Raw genomic sequence first — 18955 nt, forward strand, 5'->3', positions numbered from 1 at the left:
TTTGTAAGACATGGGGGGACTCTTGTAAGAGTACACCAGTCAAGATTGACTAAAGTGGATTCACAGACTGGAGATAAACAAAAACCACACAGTACTACTGATGATGACAACAAAGACGCAGTTGAAAATGATGACACTGACACACCCGATGGTGAACAGAGTATTAGTGAGGAAGAAGACATCACTATTGACAGAGAAACTAACACTACAGAAAACATGTCTGTCACACACACTACAGAAAACATGTCTGTCACACAAACTGCAAATGAGCCCTCTACACCCACTGATCATGTCTCTGCAAATGTAAAGTTAAGATCAGGACAGCTGATTGCTTTTACCAACAGAGACAACGGTGTTCAACACACAGCCAGAGTGCTAGGCAGAGCGGGAAAAGCAAAAGGGCAATACAAAAACTGGTACAATGTGCAATATCTTGAGCATGATGGTAGTGAAGGTGAAAAGAAAGCTGTAGACATGTCACTTGTTGATGGTCTTTGCACTGAAGCTGAAAACAGAGATGCAGATGTACTCATAACAAAAGATATTTCCTTTGATTCTGCTAAGCAGCAGGAGATTGAGAGCTGGCAAAGTAATGGTGTGTTTGATGAAGTGAAAGACCTGGGTCAAAAATGTGTGTCTACTAGATGGGTCTGTACACTCAAAGAAACTACTAATGGTGTTGTCCCAAAGGCTCGACTTGTGGCACGGGGGTTTGAAGAGGTAAATACTAAAGAACTACAGAAAGACTCTCCAACATGTGCGTCTGAGTCCCTCAGACTGGTGCTAGCTGTGATATGTCAAAACAAGCGGAGAGTAAATTCAATGGACATTAAATCTGCCTTCTTGCAGGGAATGGAACTGTCAAGAGACGTCCATCTTCGTCCCCCACCTGAAGCTGGCAAGGACAATGTTCTATGGAAACTGAAAAAGTGTGTTTATGGACTTGCAGATGCTTCACTTTATTGGTACAATAAGGTCAAAGACATTATGCTCAAAACTGGTGGTAAAATATCACAGGTTGATCCTGCAGTGTTCTATTGGCAGAATGAACAATCTGAGGTTACAGGAGTGCTTGCATGTCATGTTGATGATTTCCTTTGGGCTGGTTCAAGTCACTTTGCAACTCATATCATTCCTGTACTGAAATCTACCTTCCTTGTGGGCCGTGAAGAACATGACAGTTTTTCTTATGTTGGTATGGACATTTGTACAGTTAATGATGTAATAGAGGTGCATCAACAACTTTACATTGACAACCTACAACCGGTTCAGTTACAAGCAGCACGGGCTGTACAGAGGGAGGCTTCCTTAAGTGACACAGAACGTGAGCAACTCAGGTCAAAAATAGGACAGATTTTGTGGGTTGCCAAACAAACAAGGCCTGATGTTATGTTTGACACATGTAGCCTTGGATCTAATATCAAAGATGCAACTGTACAGTCTATTCATGAAGTGAACAAAGTTATCCGTAAACTTAAGGCAGAGAAAGTGACTCTTAAGTTTCAGCACTTGGGTAACAGTGAGGATCTGGCATTGATTGTTTTCAGTGATGCTTCATTTGGCAACCTTCCTGATGGCGGTACTCAAGGAGGGGCATTAATCGTCCTTATGGGTAAAGGAGGAAAGTTTTGTCCTCTCTTCTGGCAGTCTAAAAAAATCAGGCGCATGGTCAGAAGTACACTGGCAGGAGAAACTCTTGCCATGTCAGATGGAATAGACAGTGCGCTCTTCCTGGCAACACTTTTTTCTGAGCTTACAACTGGTAACTGGTAACACTGGTCTGAACGCTCTTCCTTTGATCTGTGTGACTGATAATCATTCCTTGTTTGATGCACTCAAGTCTACTAAGCAGGTTACAGAGAAGAGACTGAGGCTAGAAATGAGCAGCATTAAAGAGCTCATACAAGCCAAGAAAATCAGACAGGTTTGTTGGTCTGATTCAAAATCTCAACTTGCTGATTGTCTGACAAAAAAGGGAGTTTCACCTTTAGCCCTTCTAAAGGCGCTAGATGAAGGACTCTGGATACTGTAATCCTTTATTTACAAAGTTGTCTTTGCATTCAAATGTACCATTGTTTATTGTGTGCAATGATAGTATGCTTCAAGTAAAGCAAAGCACTTTTGAAATGTTTTTTTGTTTATATAAATATATACATATATGTATACAAATGTTTACAGGGATGTGTTTATACTTTTATTTTTTTTTTTTTTAAGAAAGAGGGAGATTGTTAACTTGTTATTTTCTGTTTTATCGCGAGAGTTCTGTTGCCCGCGAGAGGGTTGTTGTTGTTGTGAGTGAAAAATGGCGGAACGAATAAAGCGCTGTGGATGAGAGTACGACGTCGTGTCTTTTCAGTTAACACTGCCATCCTAATGTCACAGCAGAAATTGAGACTTTTTTTTTCTTTTACAGCGTTGCTGATCCTGTGTGAATTGGTCCCTCAGTTTTACGTTCTTAGCTTAGAGAAGTGGAACCCAGTGTGGTCTTCTGCTGTTGCAGCTCATCTGCTTCAATGTTGGATGTGCTGTGTGTTCAGAGATACTCCTCTGCATACCTTGGTTGTAATAAGTGTTTATTTGAGTTATTACATTCTCATCTGAACTCAAAAGTGCATTTTCTTCCAGTGAACTGCTGCTCATTTTGTCTTTCAGACGATTTTGTGTAAACCCTAGAGATGCTTCTTTGGGAAAATCCCATCAGTGAAATGCTAAGATTAGCAAACATGCCACATTTAAGTCCACGAAATTACTTTTCTTCTTCATTCTGATGCTCAGTTTGAATTTCAGCAGGTCATCTGACCATGTCTACATACCTAGGTCACTGAGTTGCTGCCATGTGATTGGCCGATTAGAGATTTACATTAATGAGCAGTCAAACAAGTGTACCTAATAAAGTGGCTGACAAACATTTCACCTTTTCAAATAAATCAAAAATCATTTGTTTAATTACTTAAGTTATATTTTAATATTTTACAAACCCGGTGGCTCCTGCAGCAGATTTGTTGATGATTAATGTGTCGCTCTTTCCATTTTCAGTTGTGGGCAAACGCAGGAGGGAGCTTGTTGGACCTGAGGCAAAGCGATCTCGCTCTCAGTCTCCGTGTGTTGTAGCAGACTTCAGACTGCCTCAGTTCAACCCCAATAGCCCCCTCGGTGAGACACACACATAAACACACACGCACGCGATTCAAATGCTGTGTTAACACTTGTCTAATTTTCCTGTTTCTACTCCTCTGCAGGTCAGGAGTTTGTGATCCCAAAATCAGGATTTTTCTGTAACATCTGCTCTGTTTTCTACCTGAATGAGAAGACCGCCAAGGAACTCCACTGCTGCAGCCAGAAACACTACAACAACCTGCAGGTACGCATGCGCACACACCATTCAGTACACAAAATCACACTCTTGGCCTAACAATGTTTGGTTTCTCACTTTTCTGTTTTTTTTGTAGAAATATTATGAGAAACGTCGACAAAGAGCTTCAAAAACGTCATCTCAGATGTCTCAAGGCGCCGTTTCTGACTGATGGACCTGATCTACTGATTATTTTAACACATCACTGTGGAGAACAAGCCAATGTTTTTGATCCTACTAGTTCAGAAACTAAACTAATCACCGTGTGGTACCTTTTGTTGTAAATGATATGTCTTCATTCATAAATTGTTTTGTTTTTGTTTGTACAGGCTGGTGAAGAGAACAGTTTTAAAATGTTGTTATTATTTTATCTTTTATGTGAAAATGTTATTGAAAAATTAATAAATTTACTTAACAGGTCATCAGGAGGTACCTGACAGGTGTTAATAGTTTATTAAATCTTTTTTTTTTTTTGGTCATTTACATCTTTGGCTTCAGTTTCTTTAGAAGAAAAGGGTCCATCAACCTGAGTGTGTCTCACACTTTCCAGACTCACTGGCTCAAGTTTGAAGCTGAACAAACCACCAAATTCGGTCAGAAGCTGTGAGGTTCAAAATGAGAAAGCTGAACTCTTGATAAGAGAGGTTTAAGGCTTAAGAGAATTTTAAGTGTCTGTGTCGTTGTTTTCACTCTCTAACCCAGCATTTTAACATTGAGACAGTAATATTATACATACCACATTTCATTACAAGGCAAATCAGTGTGCTTAACGGAGAAGAACACAAAATCTTGGTTTACGATGCCAAATGGAAAACGGCAAAATCTAATTTCAAAAAAACAATGTCACCTTACTGCCACTAGAGGTCAGTAAATAAAGCCCAGAGTTTGTTTGAGGCTGGTTGAAGGCACTGAGATGTAAATACACTGTGCGGAGGTGGAGCAGTGCCTTGTGAGAACAACACATCTGCTTAACCTCCTCTCATAGTAGGTGTGGGGCTGGAGATGAGAATGGGAAAGCACTCAGACAACCGGACACAAAGACCCCAAAACACAAACAGGACAAGTAGACCATCAGTGGTACATTTATTTAAAATAAATCAGTCCCCTCATCAGAGTATATGATTCTTTCTCACGCACCTTTGTTTTGTGTCACCCTGTTTTTTCATCTTTGATGACACAGAATTCCTGACTATCTTTCTGGTGTGCTATAATTTTATTATTTTTATATAAGATAAGATAACCGTTATTAGTTCCACACGTGGGAAATTTGTTTCGTTACAGCCAAAACTGGACAGTGCAATGTTACAGCAGCGAAAATTTAGAAAAAATACTGCAATATATGATAATAAGAATAAGATACTGTACACAATAAAACAGAATAAAATACAATTTAGTCAGAAAAAGAGAATTGCACATGTGTGGATTTGTGTGTTTGGTCAGCTGCAAAATCTTTGTTGTGGAGTCTGACAGCAGTAGGAAAGAAAAGACCGGCAAAATCTCTCCATCCCACATCATGGGTGCCAGAGCCTGCCACTGAAGGAGCTGCTCAGTGCTGTCAGAGTCTCCTGCATGGGCTGGGAGATGCTGTCCAACAGGGATGACGGCTTAGCCTCCATTCTCCTGTCACTCACTGTTAGAGAATTGTAGATCAATATGGTTGTCATTGTGCAAGATGATTAGATCTTTAGCAAGAATGCTCACCTCTGTTTTCTACACACTGGTTCGTTAAAAGGTTACGCCATACATGGGGTGACTAGGGACATCAGTGAAAGGTCACAGTGATATGTGGTGTAGCAGAAAATGTCACACACACACATCACAGACGTACATGTTCACATGTGAGTGTCTTAACTGTCATATGATAAATGAAATGTTTGTGTAACTACTGTTCTTGATAAAAGGACTGTGAGGGGAGGCCGAATTCAGAGTTGGCTAAGTTTACAACTCTAGACCTGACCGGACTTCCCTTGCAAGTAAAAACCGATGGAGCTCTGAGTGTCTTGCTTCCTTCACAGTAACAGGCCACTGAGACAGCGAGGTCTGCAAGTTTAGACCTAACACTCACCATCTCCACTGGGTCCAGAGGGCATCCTAGAACAGAGCTGGCCCTCCATATCAGCCTGTTCTCTTCCTGTCCCCAGCAGAGATGCTGCCGCCCCCGCAGACAACACCGTAGCAGATGGCCTAGGCCAAGGGTCAGCAACCTTTAACACCCAAAGAGCCACCGGGTTTCCACGCAAAAAAAACACTGGGAGCCGCAAATACTTTTTGAAATCTAAAATGAAGATAACACTGTATATATAGTTTCTTTTACTTTATGCTTTGTGTGAACAACTAAAGTAAGTAAGTAAAGTTTATTTATTAAGCGCTTTTCACAGACAGTCAGTCAAAGCGCTGTACACAAATATTAAATTAAACAATACAATCAATAGACATTGTACACAATGTAAAAGATCAAATGTAAATAATGTAAAGAATATAAAATATGTAGATCAACAAAAGGCTTGTTTGAACAGAAAAGTTTTTAACTGCTTTTTAAAATAATCCACAGAGCAACTAAGGTGTGTTGCTTATGAAATCCATGAAGTGCTACAGAGAAAATTACATTTTATTTATGTAATTAACACATTTTGAACTCTTAAAGGAATATAACAAAAGGAAAGACACCCAGCTGAACTAATCCATGTAGCAAACAAAAACTGTTGTGAGCTGCCACCCTCATTTCGCCTTTGGGCTTTTGGAGCCTTGACCTGACTTTTAAAAAGTAATTGGAAAAAAAGCACTATGCTTCTAAAAAAACTAGATGTTTCCAAAATTCTGCCTAAATATGTATTTTACCTGGTTAATGTGTGTGGCGGGGCGTGGTCTGCAGGGGAGTCGGACGCACCTGAGGCGCAATCACGCCTCGCCGCCTTAAAGTCTGTGCTCTCTCTGCTGTTGTGTTGTCGGGCTGTGAGCTGAAAAGCTACAGCCGGCTGTATGCGTACAGCAACCGTGTGTGAAAAGTGGTCAATAAAGAGATGCTGAAAAGCATGTTGATGGAAACATCGTCGGGTCTGCCGTGGTATGTTTACAATAAGACTTATGGTCCCGAACCTCTGCGCACATCGGGGCTTCAATCTTTACGGAGGACTAAGCAGTCATCATTCAATATATTAAAATTTTATGAATAAAAGGGGAACTTGTGATATTATTACTTGTGACTGCATTAGTATTATAATTATTTGGCAGAAAGTTTATTTCAGGGAGAATTATACCTTATTTCCCCCCTTTCCCATGCTTCCTTTTCGCAAACTTACTCATGTCTCACAGTCACAACATAAATTATATTTTTATAATGTAAAATTAATCTGTGCAGCATTGGTGATGGGGTGTAAAAGTAATTTCACATATTAAAATGCAGGCTGTGTTATAGTAGTAAAAAAAGATATGATAGATCATCATCAAGGACATTTATATATGAGTTGTTTTCCTATGGAAATAGCGCCACCGTGTGAAAAATTAATTATAGTACACTTATCCTGCGGCCACTATAAGCCATCACAGAGAAAGATGTAGTGAAACTTCCAATAACACACTCAATAAAACATTTAGAACTCACAGTTGTATTTTTCTAAAAAGTAAACAAATTTTAAAAAAGAAAAACAAGTGCTAATTCCTTATGATAATAATAATAATAATAATAATAATAATAATAATAATAATAATAATAATAATAATAATAATAATATGATGATGCATGGAATGCGTTAGTGGAATTACGACAGTATCTTGAAAGTTGTCGTTTCCCTTCGTCCTTTTATTTTGAAGGCAGACCACTGAAACGGAACACGTTGCGGTGGGTCACGTGGTTAGCGTTTCCTTTCCGTTAGCAACGCTGTAGATTGCAAGAAGTTCTTCGTGAGGATTCATTTGAGCACATCAGAACAAACGGATTCCACACATATAAAGCACGGTATGTACCCCGAGTTGTTGTAAAAAAAAAAAAACCCCAAACAAACCTGTAAGCGATCAGCTTTTCCTTACAGCCGCTGTTTGTCGACTTGTGGTGGTAGTTTGTAAGCGGGCCTGCAGGAGGTTGCGGTGCTCCTCGGTAGCTGCATACATTGCCTTGCCTTTTTTGCCTCCTTGTGGCTGGACTGGTGGATTATGGTCTCACCTCATATCTCACTGCTGCACGGATTTTGCGCAATCCGACTTAACTCAGTGGCATGACTGTCGTTATCCAACGTATCCCCACAGCCACCGTTTTCCTTTATTTTCATTCCAAGCTAGTTAGGTGGGAGAACCCACGGTAACAGCCACACTACACAATCCCACAACACATTTTAAATGCATTCATAAAAGGCAGCATTTACAACAAATACTGACAATATGAATTCTACTGATTGAGAAAAACAACCACTTGTCCTTCACTTTGTCCTTCACTTATGATAAGCCCCCACTCCACAGACCTGGCTTGTATTAAAGTTTTCTCTCCTTTAGTGATGCACGTTCAGGGCTCGCAAAATTTCAAAATCCCTGGTAGCCCTTCGGGCAGGGACTCTTCAGCTTTTGGTAGCCCAAAATAAATTTAAGTAGCCCGAATAAAAAAGCGAGCAATTTTTTGATTGATGTTTTGTTTCATTTTTTGTTTCCTTTACAATATTATACTTTAATGTATAATATTGTAACGGAACCAAAACAATCAAAAAATTGTTGAAACACAAATTACAACATTGTATAAAAATTACAATCATCAACTCAAATACTTGGTTCTAATTGAACAGAAATTTCTATAAACTTGTAAGAACTGTGTAGAACATCAATCAGTCTGTGTCAGATCCTGAATTTGAAATTTCCACTGAAATCACAGGTAAGAGGCAAGTGGAACCAAGATCGAGGACATTTGCTTTTTTTTAAAGTTTGCAAAGACTGCTAAATTTTGTCAGTGGTAGTTCACTCTTTGCAACATAGTACGCTGTTCTAAAGAGATTTTTCAGGTTTATTTTTAGTATGTTATTTGCAATTGGTGTTTGTTCTGGGAAAGATATTGCAGACTGAGCAATAATGCATTTCTCATGGGTTCTAATGGGGGCCTTTCTTAAAATTACTGGTCCCAGTAACAAAGGCGCTTGTCGACTCAGAAATCGAGGGAAAACCAACAACACACCCGGCAGAACATTATGTTATTTACACGGGTGCACATAAGTGGTCCGCATGTGCGCATTCGCTGTCAACATAAAAGACGCGCACCAGATAAGAAGTTGCAGCGCGCGTTTGTGTCCATATAAAAGGCACTGTTTTTGTCTGCTAGAGTGGGATTTTCACGGCACATTCTGCACCACATCTCTGTGCGTTCATCATTTGTTTGAAGCCAGCTCACCTCCTGCAACCACTTTTCTGAGAATACGTGCTTCTTTTGTGGTTCGGACTCCTGACATTTCTTTGGAGGTGGAGGAACATCACAGTAATTGCTTAAAGGAGCTTCTTGACATCTTTAAGAGTTCTAAACAAATGTCTGTCCTCCTCCAGAAAATCCTATGTGCGCAAACACGCGTTGCAACTTCTTATCTTGTGTGCGTTTTTTATTTTGACAGCAAATGCGCACCTGCGGACCACTTATGTGCAGCCCTGGTTATTTAGCTCGTCATATTGCAGCCACAGAAATTCTTTTGTCCATGAAACCATAAAGCTGCACTTTCTTTTTGCCTTATAGTCTGATTTGCCATAACTTTTCCGTTTTGTGGTAAGCTTTTCTTTGGCTGTCACTTCTTCACCCTGACCTGTCTTATTTGGCTCAGCAAAACTAAAATATATATCCTGCTGCTTTTACACACGCGCTCACATAACGCTGAGCGATTCTCTGCGCGATCAACCTATCACATGTTTAAGCTTGCTGCGGGAGATTTCACTTATCATGTTTGCATAGTAGGCTAACGACTGATAAGACGATGTCAGAGGAATTGGTGCGCAAATGATTGTCACTCACCAATCAGTACTGTCGCTCTCCATACACAGTTCGCACGATTGCAAAGTGAAAGCAAAAAACAAGCGCAAATTCTGGCTCACTGATGCCAATGACATAATTACCCAGCTACATTTCCGAAAGAATGCAAAAGCATTGACATATATTTTTCCTTCCTACAATAGCCCGACGGGCAGGGCAGAGATAGATTTTGGTAGCCCGACTGGAAAAATCGCTAGCCCCAGGACGTCGGGCTAGCGATTTTGCGAGCCCTGACGTTAACCCCGCTCTTAAGACTCATCCCAGACGTGATGGTATTGGTTATCAGTGGCCTGGCATTAGACATAGAGCTGGGCGATATAAGATTTTTTCATATCACGATATGTTTTTTTCATTTCAGGCGATAACGATATCTATCACGATATAAGCCAAATAACTATATTTGTAAAATTTAAATGTGCCGTTGCTCACAAGTAAAATGTGAAATAATCAGCAGCTTGTTTTTATTTAAATATTTATTTCCCATAATAAGTTCAACAGGGTAGATGTACTTAAGGAACATGAGACTTTTTCAGATAAATAAAGGCAAATATTGCAAACTACACAAAAGGCAGCCGCTAAATCGTTTAAGTTTCAAAAGAGAACAAACGAAACAAACTAAATTGTCAATTCCACTTAGAAACAAAATATTAATTCTAAAAATAAATCTTAGTTTGTTTTACAGAAGAACAGACAAAACTGACTAACTTTTGTCAATATCAAATAAACTGAGAACTAAAAGGAAATTCTCAATCTCTCCTTGTTGTATAGCTTAGCTTTTCAAACAGTTTTAACAGTTACTTTAGTCTGACAAAAGCCGAATGACGAATTAGCGCTTCCAGTCAGAGACTGAGGCTACGTCCACACGTACACGGGTATTTTTGAAAACGGAGATTTTCCGTTTTCGTTTTAAAAAATAATCCCGTCCACACATAAAGGCAGAAATGAAGGAAAACGCTGCTATGAACATGCCAAAGCAGCAGGTGGAGCTAGATTCCTAACCGTGCAGAAATGTTGGCCAATCAGAAGTCTAGAAGCCTCGGTGGGAAAAAGTAAACAAAGCTGGGGCATAGAAGCAGAACAGAGTCGTATGTGTGGACGGACAGTAACTGTGTATATGTAAGCATTTAAACACTGCAGAGAGTAGAATTAACAGTATTGTAGAAATTCATTTAACCGAAACAATAACGTGGCGCACAGTGTGACGCATGCACCAGTTCATTGTATTTCCAGACTTGCTTTCGGCACAATTTACAGTGCACGCTACTCTGTTTTTTGTCAGACTTGAAATAGCCGAAATACCTTCACACTACGGAACTTCTATGGCTCTTCCGTTCGACAATCTCTCCGGCATTGGAACCATCATCTGTTTTCTCTTCGGTCACGCTCGGTTGATTTTTCTAGTCGGCACACTCATTTCCTCCATTACCCGGGCGGTACGGTGGCTGGCTGCTTCCCAAACAAATACACATGTGCGGCTTGGCACTTGTGCTGTACGTAACAAGTCACGTGACGTGACGCCGCGGCTGTGATTGGTTCGGCTCTGCGCTACTTAATTTGGATTGGCTGACCCTTTTTTTTTTTATTTTATTTTTTTTTTTTTAAAAGGACAAGAGCGGCGAGGTCTATCGCAATAGTTTAATTTCTCTATCGAGTAAAAGGTATATCGCGATACATATCGTTATCGTTCTATCGCCCAGCTGTAATTAGACATTAAGACAGTTGGACGCTCAGACTATGGAAAAGATCCCCTGTCATTAACCTGCTCCCACGCATGTGCAGTGAGCAAAAATCACTTTTCCACTGCTGCAGGTGCTTACTTAAAGGCAGTGTAAAGACGGCTGCAATGTAGGGTAGGCTGACTAAAACTACAGATGTCATTAAGGCCTGCACAATAAATTGAAAATTTATTGTCATCGCGATATCAGCCTGCGCGATGGGCCCATCGCAAAAGACGACGTAAACTGCGATAATTGGGTACCTTAAAATGTTTACACACGTGCTTTAAAGAATTTACCAATCAAAGAAACCCCTCGTGCCTAAAAAAAAAAATAGTACCTCGCTTATTTGGAGGTACTTTGGATTTGATAAAGACGACGTTCTCCAAACACAGGTACTCTGCAAAACTTGCCGAACACTCGTGGCAACCACCAGAGGAAACATGACTAATCTGAACCATCATCTTCAATACAACCACAGAGAACTGTTTGAAGAGTTCCAGAAAGACAGGGCTAGCCAAACAAAGGTTGCTAATGTTAAGACAAAGAGCGCAGCAGTCCAACAGCCGTCTCTGTATTAGAGTTTTTCAAGTGGGACTCCTTATGAGAAAACGTCAAAGCGCTACAAAGAAATAACAGAGGCCATTACACATTTTTTGACAAAGACATGATGCCTATAAATACAGTTAGCAGAGAGTGCTTCACCAGTCTGATACATAAAGTGGACCGGAGATACCGCATCCCCTCACGAAACTACTTTTCACATGTCGCCATTCCACAAATGTACGAAACATGTCGCAAGACCGTCATGTTTGAACTGAGCCAAGCGGAAAACTACGCAAGCACTACAGTAAAGTTTCCTCTCCAGTTTTGACTTACATCATAACTACTTGGTGAGGGGTAAAATGATGAACAACTGCATTGAGATAATTTGCAGTATAATTTAAGTTATGTATTTAAAACTAATTCTAGAGACCAGGAAGGATGTCTTTCAGAATTCAAGCCTCAGAAATCTTTTTATGGGGGCAATGTTTCAATGTTAAAGTGCACTTTGTTGTTACACTGCTAATACAGCAGCTTTCTTTAAATAAAACTTGCAGTAAAACAGAAATTATGTATTTGGTTTTTTTTATATTTATTTTATCGCAAGTCATATCGTTATCGCAGTATTGATCATAGTTATCGCACATCGCAGGTTTTCCTAATATTGTGCAGCCCTAATGTCATTAACAACTAATCATGTTGTGTTTAGCTGAGCTGTTGGTTAGTTGTGTTGTTCTATATTACCACTTAAGGATCTATGTTTTTTTTAAACATTTATTTCATTCTTTTCTCCTATTGCGTTATTCTTCTTTACATCTGGTAGGTGTGTGTATCTATGCAATTCACTTTCTCTTAAACTACTTTTAAGCATAACCTAGCTAACACAAGCAATACAACCGCCCCCCCCCCCACCCCCCAAAACATACAAACAAACAAACAAACAAACAAACAAAAAAAAAAACCAGTAACATTGAGGGAAATCTGTTGTGTTCACTTTTGGCCTCCAAATATTGTCATTGTCTCTTATTTTGGCATTGATGTCATCATTGATGTCATCATTGATGACTTTGGTAGCAAGGATCTATATAGAAGACATGCACCAGTCCAGTTTTGCACTGGATAACAGTTTGTCCCTAAAATTAGAGAGCCATCATAGCACAAAGGGAGCAAACAGCAAACGTTCAGTAGTTTGTAGCTGCAGTTTTACAAACTAATTTTCTTTTGAGGTTTGCAAAGGTTTTCAGAAAATCGTCATTGGTTTTCATTCGTGACAATGCTTTCTCTCACTGTTGCTGTTGTTTAATGTAAGAATTGTTGGGACGCTTTTACTGCACTTCTCGGAACATAGCCTGTTGCATATGTGAAAAGTTTGTAAAAAGTACTTGCATAATGATCAGGTACACGGTCTGTGCAGATAGTGTACGGATTAATTAAATTATTCCACGGTGCAAAATGATTTTACAGTGACACTAAAGTCACTGAAAGTGCAGAGAGCTTATATAACCAGTTAAATTAAGTGCAAGCAGACAACAGAGCATCAATTATGGTACTCAACTTGAGTCCCTTATCTGCTGTAATTCAAGATGAGCGGAGGAGTCTAATCGTGTCCTCTGAGGAGACAGAAGATCATCATAAGCTGCTCTATGCCACCAACCTGCCACTGAGCATGCTCCTTTGGTTTATTGCGATCATGTTTAGGGGGTAGGAGGATGTGTTCATGACAATGGCAGTTTGCACCGGTTGAGGTCCATCTGTGTGCTGTCATTACCAGAAAGTCAACAGCAGATCCAGCTTCCTTCACCAACTTTCCAAGCCATACGTGGTCTCTCTTCTGAATGCTGCCTACCCAGCACAGCACTGCAACTTGTGGACTGGACTTGGAGATCGTCATAATAAAAAACCACACCCGTGTAGCAAAATTTGTGTGCATATGTTAGTTCAACCTTAATGGGTACTAATCATGGGTCTTGTTAGAAACATCTAGATGTTGGACGACTAGCGTGTATGTTCTGTGTCTCTATCCACAGATCAGGGACATGCAAAAGATAGAGGAGGATAAGATAAGCTGCTTTGGAAGATCTGTTAACCTTATTCTTCTAAGATTAACACCTCCTTTCTATTTTGTTGTTGTTGTCTCCTGTGTGTCTATTGTTTAAATCTCATGTTTTCTCTGTTTCTCTGTTTTTGATGCTTTTGTTTCCACCTTTCCTTCTTACTAGTGAAGACCTGAAGATGATACTAACAGAATGAATCCGTATGAATGAATGATCTTCGGGAAGCAGAGTCTGCAAATTAAGAAAAGGCCTCCCGGACGATGGATTTCATCTTTCCAAGATTCTGAGGCCCAGTACAACTGATTAACCTTTATTCTTTGTTTTCTTTATTTTTAACTTTCCAGCTTTTCCATTGTCATTGAAGCGTTACGCCCCTTCTCCTGCACCAGGGCCCCAACAGAGCCCCCTACTGGGTGGGCTCCCAGGGAGCTTTTTACTGATCGGACAGCAAGCTGCATGCTTGCGGCTGGCTCAGCTGAAAACCCACCTTGCGTTGACACAGATAAATAACGCTATTGCTGTTGATGGTCGAACCAACACACCTGCCCCATTTATACCCACAACACCCCCCTGCCCGACAGCTGCAGCCATCAGTCTACTAAACCTTCTGAAGGTTGCTAACACCATGTCCCATCCCTCATATAACCCCTATGCCTCTGGGAATCAAAGTTCAGCCCAGGGGCGCTATGGACAGTCCAGTATGCAGGCAGAGAGAGACTCTCATAAGACATCTCCTCATCTTGGGCCTGGGTCCAGCTTTAGCTCTTCTGGAGTTTCATCTGCGACTCCTGCAAAATCTGGGGGAATAATGAGCTACAGGCCAGAAGGGAGTAAGACTTCAATGGAAGAGGACATAAAGAGGTCCATAGACATGCATATAAGCAGAGCCAGAGAGGAGGTGAGAAATCAGCCTGTAGACAAGAGCAGTCATTTTACTCAAAGACATGAGTATGATTCTTCAGGCAAAGATGTGACTTCCTACATGTTGTCCTCAAACTCTCAAAGACCTCCTGATGTTGCAAGTAGCACTAGCTCCATGGACTGGTTGCCAAGATACAAACGGGAAACTGAGGATGATTCGTCTAAATACTGTTCATCATCTGCTTCATTGAGCTATCTAAGCACTGGTGACGGTAGGTTTAATGCCTCGAATGAAAGAGAGCGCAATGTGCAATCCATTCCAGGCTTAGGTGATTATGACTACCCAGTGCCAGGCAAACCTGTGGGTTCTGCAGAGTCTACTCGTCCCAAGTACACTTCAGAAACAGCTGTGAACATCCTTATGCAGTTTGGACTTGAAAAAGAGGACCTGGAACATCTGATCTCATATCCCGAAGATCAGATGACTCCTGACAACCTGCCTTTTATCTTACGACAAATCCGCATGGAAAAGGCAAAGAGATCTGCAACAGCAGGTCCATCAAAATCCTACTATGATCCTCATTCCACCACAAGTATGAGTGGAAGGGAAAGGTTGAGTACTTCAAGAGGGGAAGGGATGCATCAGGATGAATTGTCACCTATTGTCCAACCAAGTAAAGTGATTGATTATGGACATACTGGAAAATATACTGGGAGCTTTGGGGATGAAATTGGAAGGAGCAGCAGTGGAGCTAGTAGTGGTGGAAGTGGAGGTACGCTGCTGATGGGCTCCTATGATAGTAGCGGTCACAGTCGAGAATCACTGCAAAAAAGTATGACAGAGGTGAAAAACAGCACCTTGGTTTCTTCCCGTGATCAAGGCAGCTCTTTTACCAGTCATGGCTCAATGCGAAGCAGCGATCCAGCTCAACAACTGCACACCCAACCGAACCAGTCATCTCAAGAAATCTTCAAAGGTTTCTCTCTGCCAAAGACAGACACAGACATAAGACCTCTTAAAGCAGAAGTCACTAAAGCCCTTCCGTTGAAAAATCCAGAGCCAGATCGCCATTCAGCATCAAAAAGCCAACTAACTCCTAATATAGTTCGTAGTGTGCATCCAAGCCGACCTGGCCTTGTACTCATTGGCAGCAGCAGCAGCGACAGTCACATCAAAGAAAAGAGTAAGACTCACGGGCAAGTATCAAATGTTTCTGAGCAGATGAACAAACAGCAAATGCAGCAGAAGCAGGTACAACAGCAACAGGTGAAACAGACAATGCAACAACCACCACCAAAGCAGCAGCAGCAGACGCAACAACTGAAGCAGCAGCAGACGCAACAGCAACAACTGAAGCAGATGCAACAACTGAAGCAGCAGCAGATGCAACAACTGAAGCAGCAGCAGACGCAACAGCAACAACTGAAGCAGACGCAACAGCAACAACTGAAGCAGACGCAACAGCAACAACTGAAGCAGACGCAACAGCAGACACAACAGCAACAACTGAAGCAGCAACAGCAACAACTGAAGCAGCAGCAGCAGCAGCAGCAACAACTGAAGCAGCAGCAGCAACAACTGAAGCAGCAGATACAACAGCAGCAACTGAAGCAGCAGCAGCAGATGGCCCAGGTACCTAACCTGCCGATTGGGTTGCAGCAGATGCAGAATCAGCCAGCTGTGCATATGGGACAAGCTTTGCAGTCTCAAGTTTTTTCGGCTGCAAAGCCAGTTCCACAGCCGTCCCTCATGCCAGGGCTCATGATGCCCGTTCCTCCGGGTCTCTCTCCCCTAATGCAGAACCTCATGAATTTCATTCATATACCGCAGCCCGCTTCCACCAAGCAGCTTCCAGCAAAGGTAGAAGTGACAGGGAATATCCCAGTGCTGGCCCAGATGCAAGACTACACTGCCGCTTCACCTAGGGTCTTTCCTCATACCTGCTCTCTATGTAACAAGGAATGTACTCTGATGAAGGTAAGTGGAAGATTGTTCGATGTTTTTGCTTTCTGTCGGTTTTTATTTATTTGACATGCAATGTTTTTTGTTTTTGATTTGATTTTGGATCCCATTATAGGATTGTGGTTTGGGAAAAACTTCATGTATGCTACTTTAAAGTCTATTTGGTTTGTTTTATACACTATTCCTGCATAATGATGACTGTAGGAAGACTACCAACTTGGAATACAAACATTTGGACAAATTTTTCACATATTTCTGCAATTCAGTATTCTGTACCAGAATTTCTGAAGGATTACAGTGCAGACTAAACTTAACTATATGTCTATCAGATATTGTAATTGAAAAACACTACTAATAAGAGACCTTCAGAATCTTCAGTGGTCTGTACTTGCAATTGATAGATTTAATCTCTTTTAAATTGACATAAACTGATGCGAAGACATTCAAGGCTTTTGCTAACAATGGAACCAAGGCCTCAGATGACGTGATGAGGAGAAACCTGCAAACCTGAAGAGCCTGTGCATCAGAAAATGTTGGAAGACGGCTGTTTTTTCATTTGTCTCTGTTCTTGGGCTGCTGTTCCACAGTGCACATTCAGCTTTGCTTTTTCTGGAACTGTTGCTGAATGTGAAAGTTCCCCTTTTTGTCTTTTGTCATTAGAGTTAAGAATAGTGTGTTTTGTCCTTTATTTCACATTAGTGGGCACCTTGTTTTTGTTTTTGTTTTTTTTTACTCATACTTTCTTTTTAAGTTAGTGTTTCTGTGTCCCAAAAGGCAACATCATTTACTACCACAAACATAAGCACCCGCTGCGCCCAGTCATGAGCTACACAAGCACCAGATTTGATTTGATTTGTTGTTGAATCTCTCTTTATGGATCGGCCTTCCTTCGCTGCACCAAATTTCACATTTGAGCTCCTCGTCAAAGAAACAGCACCTTCCTCTTCTGGTCTATTTCAACGTCATCTTCCTGTCGCTACTCCAACTGTGATTGTCATAGGTGGTGCATTTTGTCCTAATCCAAACTTGGCCTCTCCTGAGACGACCTTCTTGGAGCTTCGGGAAAGTTTGATGCCATAAGAAGAGCCTGAGAGTCCAGAATCCAGAGCCTAATTGACCTTTTGTTTTGGTTGTTTGTAATCAGATGTTTGACTTGTGTTTTCTATATATACTAAATAATTTCACTTTTAAAATTTTATCCCAGGAAAGGTATAATGTGTCATGCTTATTTGTTCCTGGTTTTTGGCCTATGAAGGTTTAAATACAATCCAGGCTCCTGGCTAATGTTATAATGCTTCTGCGTTCAGTGAAGGACTAACTGTTAATATTTTAAGAATTTTTTTTAAGGCCACTGCAAAGTTTAGTGACCTTTTATCAGCAAGTGATGTCAATGACAAACGTTGCTCCTGATAATAATAAACCTTGTCTAAATGTTTGTTTTTTGTTGTGACCACTAGGATTGGGTCTCCCACCAGAATACCAGCCTTCACATCGAGAACTGCAAACTTCTGCGAAAGCGGTCAATCTTTCTTCTCTGTACTTCGTGATTATGAACCGATATCTTTGGGGCAGCACAACCATGGGTGTGCCAAAATGATGCCAGGGTTGTAATGCTAGGATAGCTCCCTAAGAACTGTTCATTTGTATTTTTTTAATTTAAAGCACCTTAATGATTTGCAGCATTTACCATGAGCCATTTTCCCTAACCTAAATTGTTGAAAGGCTGAATACATTTCTGAGTTTCTGGATTAATGAACAATAATATATTTTTAAGGACATTCTATCTTGCAACATCTGACAAAAATGTATCTGTGTTTTTCCACAGATACCCAGAATGGAACGGTGAAATTGCATCACTGCTAGAGTAATTATCTTCATTTCAAGTCATTTGGCGAATAAAAAAACATGCCAGCATTGGAGGCTTTCATTTTCTTTGATTTAACATGTGCCTTTCTTTTTATATGCAATTGTTAGTGCATCAGGTGCCAAGCCCTCTCCCTCAACTTCTGCTGAGACTTCCCAGAAGAAAACCAGACATGAGAGTCGTTCCCGTTCCTGCAGCCCCCGGAGCCATCGTGACTCGGAGCGTAGCAGGGACAGGCAAAGTAGCCGTTCCCGCTCTCGCAGCCCCCGCACTCATCGTGACTCGTTGCGAAGAAGAAATAGACGAAGTAGCCGTTCCCGCTCCCGCAGCCATAATGACTCGGAGCGTAGCAGGGACAGACGAAGTAGCCATTCCCGCTCCGGCAGTCCACGTCGCCGCCGTGACTTGGAGCGTAGGAGGGACAGACGAATTAGTCATTCCCGTTCTCGATCACGTAGCCCCCGAAGGCAGAGACACAGAAGCCGATCACGATCTCCCTACAGCTCCAGACGTAATCGCAGGTCTGTCCAACATACATTTTGAGAACTAGGATCAATCAAAAAGATTTAGCTCTCAAGTGGAGAGGGCGAAAAGTAATTTATTTAATAATGTAA

At 41.1% G+C, this 18955-nt stretch overlaps 2 protein-coding genes across 5 annotated transcripts in view; both read left to right on the forward strand.

The window, feature by feature from the left end:
* LOC308394998 (uncharacterized protein) overlaps positions 1 to 3772 on the forward strand; it is a 62244-nt gene extending 58472 nt beyond the window's left edge. For both annotated transcript variants that reach the window (XM_080879649.1, XM_080879650.1), the window contains 3 exons: positions 3037 to 3153; positions 3240 to 3361; positions 3450 to 3772. In XM_080879649.1, coding sequence (XP_080735775.1) covers positions 3037 to 3153; positions 3240 to 3361; positions 3450 to 3524 — 314 coding nt within the window. In that variant the 3' untranslated portion in view covers positions 3525 to 3772. The remainder of the gene's footprint in view (positions 1 to 3036; positions 3154 to 3239; positions 3362 to 3449) is intronic.
* A 3398-nt stretch (positions 3773 to 7170) lies between these two features.
* LOC308394981 (uncharacterized protein) overlaps positions 7171 to 18955 on the forward strand; it is a 36183-nt gene continuing 24398 nt past the window's right edge. For 2 of the 3 annotated variants that reach the window (XM_080879625.1, XM_080879626.1), the window contains exons 1-5: positions 7171 to 7307; positions 13998 to 16492; positions 17935 to 17996; positions 18303 to 18341; positions 18452 to 18862. In XM_080879625.1, coding sequence (XP_080735751.1) covers positions 14279 to 16492; positions 17935 to 17996; positions 18303 to 18341; positions 18452 to 18862 — 2726 coding nt within the window. In that variant the 5' untranslated portion in view covers positions 7171 to 7307; positions 13998 to 14278. The remainder of the gene's footprint in view (positions 7308 to 13997; positions 16493 to 17934; positions 17997 to 18302; positions 18342 to 18451; positions 18863 to 18955) is intronic. The other variant, XM_080879627.1, reaches the window with a different exon arrangement.

Source organism: Rhamphochromis sp. 'chilingali', assembly GCF_963969265.1.
Source record: "Rhamphochromis sp. 'chilingali' genome assembly, chromosome: 1".
Taxonomy (NCBI): Eukaryota; Metazoa; Chordata; class Actinopteri; order Cichliformes; family Cichlidae; genus Rhamphochromis; species Rhamphochromis sp. 'chilingali'.